The sequence below is a fragment of the Gymnodraco acuticeps genome, unplaced genomic scaffold (genome assembly GCF_902827175.1).
Source record: "Gymnodraco acuticeps unplaced genomic scaffold, fGymAcu1.1, whole genome shotgun sequence".
In the NCBI taxonomy this organism is placed as follows: domain Eukaryota; kingdom Metazoa; phylum Chordata; class Actinopteri; order Perciformes; family Bathydraconidae; genus Gymnodraco; species Gymnodraco acuticeps.
The window spans coordinates 1,812,001-1,825,892 of NW_022991064.1; the positions used below are offsets into that span (position 1 = coordinate 1,812,001).

The following is a 13,892-nucleotide window of genomic DNA, read 5'->3' on the forward strand; positions in this document are numbered from 1 at the left end:
CCTACCTACCTACACCTACCTACCTACCTACCTACCTACCTACCTACCTACCCTACCTACCTACCTACCTACCTACCTACCTACCTACCTACCTACCTACCTACCTACCCACCTACCTACCTACCTACCCCTTAAATGATGTCTAAATCCTAGGTGAGTTGATGATACATAACTTGGAGTATCCAAGAGAGGGTTTTCCTTTTTAAAGGAAGCGTTTTGCACACTCCTCACTCGAGGAAGGAGGAAAAAGAGACATATATTTGCAAAGGAGCCTGTAAGTACGATCTCCTCGGTTATGGAGTCGTTCTCAGCTCGAGTGCATGCTGTGTAATTTTCTCCGCAGTATTTTCCTGAGGAGGCACATTCTGACGTCTGGAGCAGGGGAACAGTTAGAGGGAGTGGTGCAATGAACAAGGCCGTGGGAATCCTAAAGGGGGGGGGGGACACTGATTATACTGCCGGTTCCTCATGCTCCTGCACGGCCTCTTTAACCAAACACTCGCCCTCTCTGATGCTCCACAGCTCATTGATAATCCCCGAGACACTAAACGGGTTACTCTCTGCGTCCCTGACAAATGCAAATATCAGAAAAGCTTTTTATGATGGAAAACACCAGCTCCTGTGCGTGTGGAGCAAAACGGTGATTTATTACAGAGACCAGCAGCTGAATAACACTGTGCCTGTCAACGTTAAGATACAAGTGTAACCCTCAAGGTTCTGGTTTTACGTTGGAGCCATCCTGAATAGGAAACTCTGTGTTTATATCAACCTGTCTGCCGTGGACTCTGGTGTGTTTTCACCAGGAAGTGTCAGGTGCAGAGTAAATGCCAGAGGCTTTTATAAAGAGATCCTATTCTGCTTTTTAGTTTTCCCTCATCCTGTAGTGTGTGCTATAGGTTTTAGTGCATGTAAATGGTCCTCTAAGGCTAACATCCCTGTGTTCCTTACAAAGTGAGTTTCTCTCCACACACAATATCCTTATTGACCCGTCAGCTGACAGGACTGCTGTGTTCAATCAGAGCTCATTAGAAAAGTCAGTGAGGTGTTCAGAGTATGCACATATTGACTTTGATCCTGCAGGATTTATATACCTGTCTATGTTTGTATGTGTGATCATAACACATATCTGTCTCTTGTTTCCAGCCTCTTAAATATATATTAATTGCTTCTTGTATATCACATGCAGTATGTTTGGGTTTGGGACTGACGAAAACAAGACTTCTTACAGGGGTCGGCACTCGCGACACTTTAAGCCCTCCACTCTGGCTGCCTTGAGCTTAGACAAAAATAAGAAGGAAATAAAATAAAAGTATTTGTAGGATTATTTATATTTTGTTGCACGGTTGAAAATGTTTCGTATCTTTGAGGTGATACTGTGACACATAAAAAAAAAACGGTTTTAATTAGGTCAACTAAAATATGCGTCACATCCTGCTACGGTCCCGCACCAGCGCCTTTTCTTGCAGGCGAATAACCTGACCCCCGGCTCGATGATGCGAACTATGGATAAAGCAAAGAAAATAAAAGTATCTGAGGAACACAGAGGGTTTAATTGTGCGTGGAAAGAGTTATCTGCTTTCACAGCAAACGATGCTGGTTTACCGGTATGTTTGATATGTGGAGGAGAAGTTGTCAAAGGTCCTGCAAGCCTTTACGTATCGAGGAAAAACACGGAAGAGGAAGACGGCTGACGATCTTCAGTCATACACTGAACAAAAATATAAACGCAACACTTTGTTTTTGCTCCCATTTTTCATGAGATGAACTCAAAGATCTAAAACATTTTCTATAAACACAAAATAACCATTTCTCTCAAATATTGTTCACAAATCTGAAAAAATCTGTGATAGTGAGCACTTCTCCTTTGCCGAGATAATCCATCCCACCTCACAGGTGTGGCATATCAAGATGCTGATTAGACAGCATGATTATTGCACAGGTGTGCCTTAGGCTGGCCACAATAAAAGGCCACTCTGAAACGTGCAGTTTTGCTTTATTGGGGGGGTCTGGGGGGGGTCCGAAAACCAGTCAGTATCTGGTGTGAGGGGTAGGATTAGGGTTAGGGTAATGTTGTGAATCGAGTGGCCTGTGTTCGTCGTCCATAACATACGCCTGCCCATACCATAACCCCACCACCACCATGGGCCACTCAATTCACAACATTACCCTACCCCTAACCCTAATCCTACCCCTAACCCTAATCCTACCCCTCACACCAGATACTGACTGGTTTTCCGACCCCCCCAGACCCCCCCCAATAAAGCAAAACTGCACGTTTCAGGAGTGGCCTTTTATTGTGGCCAGCCTAAGGCACCACCCTGTGCAATAATCATGCTGTCTAATCAGCATCTTGATATGCCCACACCTGTGAGGTGGGATGGATTATATTCTTTTTCTTCAAATGTGCCGAGGACTCCCCAAGTGCTGTGTTTAATTTATTTTAAAGTAGGCCTGTGTGTTTTTATATTAGAGGTAAACAGTTTTCTATAATGTAATAAATAATAAATGCCAAAAAACTGTAGTTTTTGGTCTTTGATATAACAATATATACAACTTTTATAAGCTATCAAGCTATCAAATATGTTTTGCGGCTCAAGACAAAATTAAATTGGTGGAAAAGGGGGCAAAATGGCTCTTTTGGTCAAAAAGGTCATTCACCTTGGAGTTTGTAAACTGGAAGGACCATTTTTCACTATTTTTGTCATCACATTAAGACCAAGTTATTCATTATTGAATCTATAATGTATTACTTTCTAATTAAAGTAATTCTTAGTTGCAGCCTCAGTGCAAACACCAATATCAGAAATGTGTTTTTTTTTTACCTCCGATATAAATAAGTCCTCCTTTTCTCTGTTTCAAACCAAATGTGTTTTGGTGTTAGACAAAACAAGAGATTGCAAGATGGAACGTGTTGATGACTATTTTCTGACATAAATAATTGCCACATAAATTGCTAAACAATGTTCATTGTAGTTGCATAGATAATAAGAAATGCAAATAAGGTGGAACAGCATCTCTCCATGTTTTACAGACAATTTGCGAGCAGATGACTTTTTCATATGTGTTTTTTCTGTGTTTGTGAGGAGAAAAAGTTGAATAATGTGTGTTCGAAATACATTTTTTGTATGTCATTTATTGTTTAACAGATAGATTACAGATATACATGCAGGATGTATACAACTGTTTTGTTTTTAAGTGTGATTTAAAACACATATCCTCCTCTCGTTTCAGAATCCAGAAGGAGTTAGCAAGAGATCACTCTGGACCCGCCGCCAAACTGCAGGTAGGAGCCTGTAGATGTGATTCAAAGCACTTGGTTGTGAATGGAGGAGTCACGTGATTATCCTGTTGTTTGCTCGGACTGCAGCGTAATGAATGGACCGTGTTTAGCAGGCATGGATCTCACGTCCTGAATAAATAAATGTGTGTGCCAGTGACCTGATTGGCAGCGAGGATCTCTGTAGCAACAGTGTTGTGTTTGCTCACTCTCCCTGAGGCTGGGAACTCTGCTGCGGCCTCCACTGGTCCCCTCGGTGAAAGACAGTAATAAGCTCCTGCCACTCAACATCTGAGTCACAGCGCTCATTGTGTGGGGGATTTCGTTGAGTCAGCGCTTGGGATTCTTCTCAAATGATGGCTTTTTGGGCGAAGGCGGAGGTGTGGGCAGCGAGTCGCTGAAGTCAAGGCATTTCCTGAGAAAGCAGAGGAACTCAGTGATGCATGGACGCTCTTAGGGTTTGGAGGGAACTGTTGGCCACAGCTGCCCGGGGGTTAGTCACTCCAAGTTTTTTTTGCCAGAAGCAAAAGTAAGGAAGCACTAATCCAATGTTTTCAATAGCAATCCTAATAATAATCCCAAACTCAGTGGTCTTTTTCCCTTAAAAAAGTCTAATGGCGCATTTCCACTGCAGGCACGGTTTAAGCGTGCCGTGCCAAACACGGCCAGTTTGTTTTTGCTTTTCCACTAGGGGGTAGTTCCGGCTCAGGGCCTACTTTTTTCACCTTTTTTCTAGCCCTCCAAAATCGAGGTGCTTACCGGGCCAACAACCGGTCTGAATATGCTAAACTAGGGACGTAAAACACTCGACTGCTGATTGGTCAGAGAGACTCGCTGGCAAGGGGGCTACACTTACAACAAAATGAACATATTTGACCGTGATTTAATTGTAATACACGTTTCAAAATGATGCCGAAGTAAGTAACAACATACTGATACTGGTTAGTAAAAACCAATGAATTAATGCTTTGACAAGTCTGCAGACAGACGGCAGGCGAAAACCCCTTTAAAATTGCGTGTTTTCTAAATGTAGCTTGGCTAAGCTAACGCAGTATATGCTCCGATCGTCCACCTCACAACAACGGCCTACAGACATAAACAAAGCAGCGCGACTATTATTCGCCATGACACAGGCAAGTCTGTGGTTTGTACTTGTTTAACTTTTGTCTAGTTCTGAACAGATATGAGGAGCTGTGAGCTCAGAGTGCTAACAGCTAACGGCTGACGTTTTGGTTTTGTGGTTCTCATTGAAGACTGACGTCACGGCTCCGCCTACCACTGCGTACTATAGTTACTGCCCCAGCTACTAAACTGTAATGGAAACGCAGCATAAAGTGAGCCTGGCCTACCAGGCCTAACTATACCGTACTAAGCCGTGCGAGGCCCTGCCAGTGAAATGCGCCATTAGTTGTATCTCAATTCCCATACGTCTGTCCTTACATGTGCTATTTTGAGTGCAGGAGATGTTTTGGACCTGTCGGCAACTGTAGTAAGGTCCACATAAAAAAATATTTCTAGTTAATATTACCTTAAGGATGATGGCAACAATTGAAAGCTTCATTTTTTGGATGATTTTAAGAAAATATCTCTCAGGGGAACCGCTGCATCCATTGTTTTCTCACGGATTATCTGAAGATTTTCCGGTTTTCTTTATTCTTTGACGGATGCTTGATGTTCAGCACCTGCTGGCTCACTGTGTTAAAAAAAAAGAAAAGCTGTTATCCTTAAAGTTCAAATATGCAGACAGAAATGCAGCCTCTCACCTGTCACAGTACACATTCTCTTGCACGCTGCCTGCAGGTTTAATGCACCACGGTGTTTTATATCAAGGTATCTGTCACAGTGGGAGATATCTCCTCGGCACGTCGCAATCTGTTTGTCGGCTCTCCGGTCTCAAAGCAGAGGCTAATCTGGCTGAAGGATACCATTATGTCTCCTCACAAAGGGCCGAAAAGGGAGACATTTCATGGGCTGACGTTTGAATAGAAAATGACATTTCTGTGCAAAGAAAATGCACGCTTCCCTTGAAGAGTGAAAGGAGGAGGAGAGACGAGTAGATGGAGCGGTCGGGAGCCCTCAGTCGTATGTGGAACATTTGAGTGTATTTCAGCGGCAGGTAGAGATACTTGAAATGTAGATTCCTGTATTCAGAAACCCCTCGGGGTTTTTCACACTAACAGCTCCCCATTCCCACACACTGGTGTTTGATTTACACAGGGGGCGGGGGGGTTACGCTCAAAATGTATTCCTTTACATCAGGGGTGTCAAACTCAAGGCCCGGCCCGCCACTTCATTTTATGTGGCCCCGCAGGAGCTTGCAAAGAATATAATACGTTTTTTATAATGTTACATGCCGCTTTACAGGAGAACGTTGCCCATAAACTACATGTCCCACAATGCATCTCATTTTGTGACATGCGCACTGAAGAGACTTGCAATTATTTTCCCTAGACTTCTGCTTTCAGACGTAGTTAATTATGAAGTTATTACCCTATCTGATAATCATCCAATGCAGAGGAAATAGTGTAAAATAATACATTATTTTATATATTATGTATATTTATATAGTCTTAAAGTTGCCTCCGGCCCTTTGGGTGCAACCATAATTCTAATGTGGCCCGCGATGAAATTGAGTTTGACACCCCTGCTTTACACGGTGTAGTTACCTGTACATTTTTTTAATCAAATCTGACTATCAAAATATAAATGTAACCTAATTACTTTCTGTTATAAAGGGATTTTAACCTTTGCCGACCATTTACATGCACAGAAAACCAATTAGAAACAAACCACATGGAAAGAAAATCTAAGCAGGAAAACCCCAAAAAGCACGATACAGTCGGACCTCTTTAAGACAAATATGCCTTTCATGAAGCTATATTCAGGCAGCATCCTATGAAGTCTTCAGAGCCCTTGTTCACCTGCTAATTGATCTGACAGCATTAATAAAAGACATCAGATGTGAGGGGTTATGAAGGGACGGCTGTGATGCCTCTCATTACCCCACAAGCTTTTATCTTTTTTCTCCCCGCTCTAAAATAAAAGAGCAGCTCACGATCACACCTCCATGCATTCCCCTCTCGGGTTACAGGACGTAATTCCTCCTGGGAATGAAATTGAAACACCTTTGCCTCGTTTGAGAGATCATTTAAAAGGATTTTTGTTGGAGCCGTACATGAGGAATATTTTCATCCTTCTGTTTAATCATCTTGTCACCATGCCAGAGAGTAATTAATTGAATGTGACAAGCACTCAGGAAAAGGTATGTAAATAGCCCCCCCCCCCCCCCCACACACACACCCGACACATATATTAGCCCGCTGTGTGCTCGGCCTTCCTGGATCGGTGTTTCTGTGTTGTGTTTTCCGTAATTACCATATCCTTTCATGATAGTCCCTGGCGGGGCGTTTTGATAAGAATCCCCCATCGGCGGAGGGGAAACAATGTGAAGGGGGAATTGGCCATGCTCTCTTGCTCTTTTTCTCTCTCCTTCTTAATCCCAGCAGGACTCTGTGTGTGTCAGAGGGATATCAGCGGAGATCTTAGGAATAATGAAGCAATAAGGCACGAGAAAGTGTCGCTGCAGAATGATCTCCTGAATGAGAGGAACGGAAATCCATCCGTGACTATCAGCTTGTAGAGATGATTGACTCGGCTTTTATTGTCCGACAGGAAGAAAAAAGGGGTTTTGGTTTCTCAAAGGATGGTGTCCAAAACTGTATTGTGAAATGTTGTAATATAAGGGCTTTAACTGATGTAAGCCCACGGAAATGATTAATCTACATTTTGGTGCAGATTCTACTTTGGTAGCGCCAAACAAAAGACTCCTTTACACATTTTATTAATGAGGCCCTATTCTGCTTTTTTGGGTGTTCCTTTTCCTATACACATTTTTTTTTTGGTGGTCTAATGCAGGGGGGTTCCCAACCTGGGGGGCGCCAAATGATCGCAGGGGGGGCGCCAGGCCTCAGATGATTTGGAGGCCAAATATCATATTTAGACTTTGTTTTTTTTTACATATCATTGTAACGCAATACATGATTGTCACTAAAAGCCTTGTCTCTACATTACAATAAAAGATAATTGATTCATTAATTTTAATACAAATTGAAGTTAGTATTAAAGGCATAAAAATACAGACAATGTATAATTCTTTCTTTAATAGAAATGTGTCTTTCTGCCCGTAAAGTTTCCAAACCAGGCCTTTTCTGGATAAGCGCATTTTTTAAAACATAGTCATTGTCCATGCCGGTTTCAGTTGGATTATTTGTCAGTTGCTCCGATCAGATCGGTCTCCTCCATCTTGATTATTTACGGACTTTTGATTCTACATAAACACATCGGCAAAATCCGGCTTACTTTGAGCATGTGTTTTAAACAGGTTAATCCCTTTGTGAATTGTTTTCCACTTGCGCCGTCCTTTTAATTTCTTCATTCAGCGGGGAATCCAAATGAATTAATCTGAGTCCAATACCATCAAAGTCACTCAATATTGCTCCTAATTACGACTTTCATCCTCCTTTAAACAAATACTTCACATTCATTCCAGTTTGTGACAGTAGTCTGTGTGCATTTTTGAGAATTTGAAAAATTGTTGTGCTGTATGTGTGATGTGTGTGATGTGTGTGTGTGTGATGTGTGTAGGTGTGTGTGTGTGTGGTGTGTGCTGTTTTGTGAGTGGTGTGTGTGTGTGTGTGTGTGTGTGTGTGTGTGTGTGGTGTGTGTTGGTGTGTGGCATGGTGGTGTGTGTGTGCGTGCGTGTGTGTGTGTGTGTGTGTGTGTGTGGTGTGTGTTGTGTGTGTGTGTGATGTGCTGTGTGTGTGTGTGTGTGGTTAGTTGTGTGTGGTGTGTGTGTGTGTGCTGTGTGTGTGTGTGTGTGTGCGTGCGTGTGTGTGCTGTGTGTCTGGTGTGTGTTGTGGTGTGTTGTAGTGTGTGTGTGTGTGTGTGTTGTGGTGTGTGTTGAGGTGTGTGTTGTGGTGTGTGTGTTGTGTGTGTGCCCCTGGTCTAACTGGCTAGTGCGCCTGTCCCTGTCCTTGGTCCTTGTCAGTCGGCTTTGGACTAAGGCGTCTGCTAAATGCCTAAATTATATTTTTGGGAGAATAAACCCCACAGATCCTCAACTCCGGTGTGTCTCACTCATTAACAACGTAACAGAGTAACAGAACGTTGTCAGCTACTGTAGCCATGAACTCGCATGTATTTCTTATTTGAGGGGGGGGTGGATGCGTTGGGCGCATTTATAATATGTGACCCGCTCATATCGAAAATCAGTCGGAAGTCGCAGCGGCTCATTCAAAATAAACGTGGATTTGCGTAAAAAACTATTTTTTCGGGGGTTCGGGTGTTTTGTTGATTTTAAAAAACAAACAAATCTTGGCTTTCAGAATATGAAACTTTTATTCCAAACTCACACGATAAATACATTTCTATAAGCTTGTAAAGGGAAGATGACAGGCAATCTGCTCTCCGCAGCGCCGCCCCCCCTCCCTCCGGCTGACATTATGAATGTAAGAGTAGAGTAATCATAAAATAACAATACACGGCAGGGTCCGTTTACAGTTTGTTTTCATCTGATTTCAATTAAACAAAGTCTTAGCTTTCAGAATATGAAACTTGTTCGACAAATTCAGATGATAAATACAACTTTGAAGCTTCGGCTAACGTCACAGCAGGCACAACAACAGCCGGTGTTTCTCGTGAGGGTTTTCCCCCGGGAAAACAAACGCAATACACACAAACGCAAAATACACAAATACACACACACACACACACACACCACACACACACTCGCAAGCTCCCCCCCAGACCAGTAATCCAAACGAAAATATCTTCCCTCCGTAGTATTTTGATCATTTTGCTCCGCCTACTAATCAATCGCGATCGATGGATTCCAGAGAAGAGGAAACTTTGAAGGCCTTTTCTCAAAATGAGGACTCGGTGACAGTCATTATATAATGTGACATATTTAGCTTAATATTTGGAGTACAACAACAATCCTGATATCATTAGAAAGCTAGGAATATCCTCTTTCCACAGTGATTGTATACAACTCAAAATGTGTCTTCGGGTCAATGCGACTGATTTCGATAGAGCAGGTCCCATATATGGTCTGCAAAGGCTAAAAGGTTCTTTGTTAAAAGTAAATCCACATTTTAGATGAAAACACCACCACAAATAATCTTAAATGTTGTTTGGAAGGAGACGTGGATAAAATCATTTCCCATTGCTTCTGTTTGTCACTTTTAGATTTATCCCATCGTAGTAAAAGCACGAATTTTATATTTATTTTATATTATTACGTCAGGAAAGGCGCTGGCAGGCCCAGGAGTCAATAACATCGGGCATTAATTCCTCATCTGTCCATCACTCAGAGAAAAACTGAAGCCTTGTAATTCATATCGCCCATTTTTACTGACGTCTTAAAATCTCGTGTGCCAGCAATAGGATGCTTTGAGCGGAGTAGAATAGTAGTAGAAATATATTTTTGATATGATATTTATGACTTGATGTATTACAGCTCTCATAAAAGCTGCTGAGAGACAGATTCTTCTCACAAACATGAATGAGGTGTTTGAGTGCTGGGAACCTCATCCATAAAACATGATTTCTGACTTAAACAAAAGTCTGTAAATCCTGGGGAAACGCAGAGAAATATAGGATACTTTCCACAAACAAGAAGCAGTAGAAGAGAGGAGGAATTCTCTAGTATGTTCCTGCAATGACCAGATTCTCTTTTTCCCCCCATACAAAAGGATTTAATTTAAATATAGTGACACAAAATACCACATATTTTCACACTAAGTGCAAATATTGGTTTCATTTGGCAGTAATACATTATGTCACCTTTTACTTCCTGATTCCTTTATTCTTAGGCCTGTTGCATCGCGGCTGGGACTTTTCAGATGTTCACTGCCAGCGCTGTCGGTGTTGCGCACATGACAATAAAGCTTCTGAGTCTTTGAACTCGACTGTTTGAATCAGCAGAGAAGCAGCTGAGTCATGTTTCTGTCCTCTCAGAGATAAAGTGCTGGGCGTCTCTTTGTCGGTCGTTACAGCTCAACTCATACAACCAGTTGCGTGTGTGTGTGTGTGTGTGGGGGGGGGGGGGAGAGCATGATCGTGCATCACTGATACTGCTGCAGAATTGTGTGGCTGTCACACACACACACACACACTGTTGTTGTGTCTCTGCAGGTCAACGGTGAATCATTGATGCCTGAGACACATGCATCCTCTGCTTTTCAGGTTCCTCTGGCAACATTCCCAATACGTATTCTCAGCAACGTTTGTTGTTTCTGGTGCTATAATCTGTCTGAGACTATTTGTTTTAATAGATTATCGCTCTTATTTTGTATGATGCTTTCAGATTCAAGTAGTACAGTGAGGAAGAGTGTGAGTAAAATATGTACAAAGAGAACCCACACACTCCAGTCTTATATAGCCTTTAGCTAATGAAGAAATCATTATATCCATATATTAGTCAACCCCTGTGTGTGTGTGTGTGTGTGTGTGTGTGTGTGTGTGGTGGTTGTGTGTGTGTGGTGTGTGTGTGTGTGTGTGTGTGTGTGTGTGTGTGTGTGTGTGGTTGTGTGTGTGTGTGTGTGTGTGTGTGTGTGTGTGTGTGTGTGTGTGTGTGTGTGTGTGTGTGTGTGTGTGTTGTTGTGTGTGTGTGTGTGTGTGTGTGTGTGTGTGTGTGTGGTGTGTGTGGTGTGTGTGTGTGTGTGTGTGTGTGTGTGTGTGTGTGTGTGTGTGTGTGTGTGTGTGTGTGTGTGTGTGTGTGTGTGTGTGTACTGAACAGCTGCTGTGCCCACGGGCCGGCTGTTTCTCCACGGGATGTTTCCTAATAACAAACCAGACCTCCTCCCATTTATCTGACAAGACCACTGCAGCTACAGGAACTGAAACACACACACACACACACACACACACTTTCCCAACATTGAGAAACATTGCTTCCCGGTATTGTGTGTCTTCAAATGAAACAGGCCCTATTCTGCTTTGGTGTTCCCCCCCCCCCCCCCCCTTAAATGAATGATCAGACTGTTGCTATGTCATGTAGCTGATATCATAAAGAAAACATCACCTCAGAAGAGGACAACATGTCTGCCTCTTTAATAAAACACTGATTACAGCAGCATGTATCAGTTCAGTCTAATGGGAAATGCTCCGGAAGTCACCGTGTGTATCTGTGTATCTGACATGAATGAAGTTTCCTCTTTAAGCCTACGAGAGGAAGTGGTACATTTATGTGTTGTGTTTCTGTTTGAGTACTGTCTGTGTGTGTGTGTGTCTGTGTGTGTCTATAGACAGAATCTGTAACTGCCTGCATGGCGCTGTGGAGGATACTGACTGCATGTTCAGTGAGAGGCTAATCATTCATCCGACACACAGACATGATATGCATACACACACACTCATGATGACATTCACACACAACACCAACACACACACACCACTGCAGAGACAGGCTTAGTCAACGAGAGATGAGAGAAATCAAGAGGATGGAGGAGCAGAGAGGGAATTTGTTTTAGCAAAAACAGCAGGAGGAAAACATTTTTGGGTGATTCATCTAGATGCATGGACATGATCAGAATACACATTTGAAAGCTATTGGATCCACCCTCAATCCCCCGTGGATTAAACGTGATGAAATCTAATTGTAAAATATCCTAATCAGGTTTATTGCCAAGTAGGTTTACACTTACCAGCAATTTGCCTCTAGTGTAGAATGGTTCATAAGAGGAATTAAATGGAACAAAAGCAAATATAGAACATGGAGAATAACATGGATAATAATAAGTATACATAGAATATTTCAATATCTATTTCCTCTCTGAAGCAGAGAAGCAGTATGTCTCTTTCTGTCTCTCAGTTCTCATTTTTATTGCGATTTTTCTCCTCAAACAGTGTGAGCTTAAACGTATATTCTACTTATTTTTTGTGTGCAAATCCCCGGGGGATTCTCTCCGTGCAGCTGCATACAACTGCAGTGATTTGACAGATCATGCTATCTGAAGCTTATTGAAATGTTTTACAGCAGAACAAAGTGCTTTACTGTAGGAAATGTGCACCCCATAATACTCCCTGATTCACTGGAATATAGTCCTGCTGATGTTCAGGTGTATATCAGTATTTAGTGTCTCTACTGTGACATGTCTCCATGCTTTAATGTTCAATAAGCTCTTTATTTTCTCAAACTACCTCTGCTGCGCACCTCTTTTCACCCTCTGTCTGAAACCAGAGCTCAGTCTGGAGGGAACACAGGGATTTTAGCCTTTGCAGACCATTTACATGCACACAAACTATAGAAACACTACAGGGAATATTAAACTATTTAAATAATAAGAAAATTGGAGTTTGACCCACATCCTTTTACGCGACCCAACTAAACTCTTCTACTCTTGTTAGTCCCGTTTTCCTGGTAATAAACATCTTTACTTGTTGTAGTAGGAAAAGGACAGATGTTACTAATACACAATGTCATTTTTCGAGTCACTACATTTGATACTCAACTTGCCGGCATTATACACAAAACCCATACACCCAGTTAAGCCCGCGTCACACTGTCCCGAAATTGACACCAGATGGACACACGAATATGGAATTGTGAATTTCGCACAAAGATGGCCCGAACTTGGTCAACAGCCAAGCAACAGCCGAAGCAAGTACGATGCCTACAGAAGGCCACACGATGGCACCCGAACCACCCACTCCGTCATGTTGTTTGTGTGGGAATAATTCTCCTTACTCCTAATAAGATATTTAACCCTTTCTGTGTGTTGACGTTTACGACCAAGCCTGGCTCTGTTATCTCTCTTAAGGAATGGGAGGCTCCAGCTATCTTGATGAACCAGTTCAACTCTCGGTCACAAAATGGTTTACGGCTGTGGGAACACTGGCTTTCTAAGCTCCACAGATGTTTACGCCTCCCCCAATATGCTCATTAACTCTCTGTAAACTAGTTAAAATGTCTATCGAGAGACATGAATTGACATGACAACCCACCCGTGCAGTCAGAACCTTTTGCTGCTGTGACTTGGTGATATGAATTCTCCGGCCGTATCCTTGCAATAAACTATCATTTTTATCAAAGCTCCAACTCTCCTCGTGTCTCTCTGAGTCCTGACTCTCCATTGCTGCAGAAGTTTCCCTTACAGTTTCCATAGCAACAACAACTTCCTGTCAACAGCGTAAACTCGCCTTCAAAATAAAAAGCATCTAAATAAAACAGGAAGTTAACCTAAATTACATTTAAGACCTACAACTGCAACGAAAGTAACAAACAATGTAATATCCTTTTCAGTTTCACAGAACACAAATTGTACTATAAATACGATGGCTACACAACGGCATTGCGAGGGCTTCATGTAGTCGTGTTGCCTTCCTAAGACAATCGGGCAGCTTCTTGTTTCCTTCGTATTGTCTTCGAGAGGCGAAAAATTCCCAATGGCACCAATGATCACACGAAGTGAAGATGACACGATTTTGACAAGATGCCCTCACGATGGCCTTACGAAGGGCAAAATGGACACAAAAATTCAACACGAAAATGAACCTTCAAGGTCTTTCATTCAGGCAATTTTTGTCATACCAAAGTTTTTGCCACCACTCACGA

The 13,892-nt window shown here is 42.4% G+C and overlaps 1 protein-coding gene across 1 annotated transcript in view; it reads left to right on the forward strand.

The window, feature by feature from the left end:
• Window positions 1–13,892, forward strand: part of LOC117559960 (ubiquitin-conjugating enzyme E2 E2-like) — a 48,155-nt gene that overhangs the window by 5,084 nt on the left and 29,179 nt on the right. Inside the window, 2 exon segments of the mRNA XM_034236697.1 lie at window positions 3,232–3,250; window positions 3,252–3,283. Of these exon segments, the coding sequence (XP_034092588.1) occupies window positions 3,232–3,250; window positions 3,252–3,283 (51 nt within the window).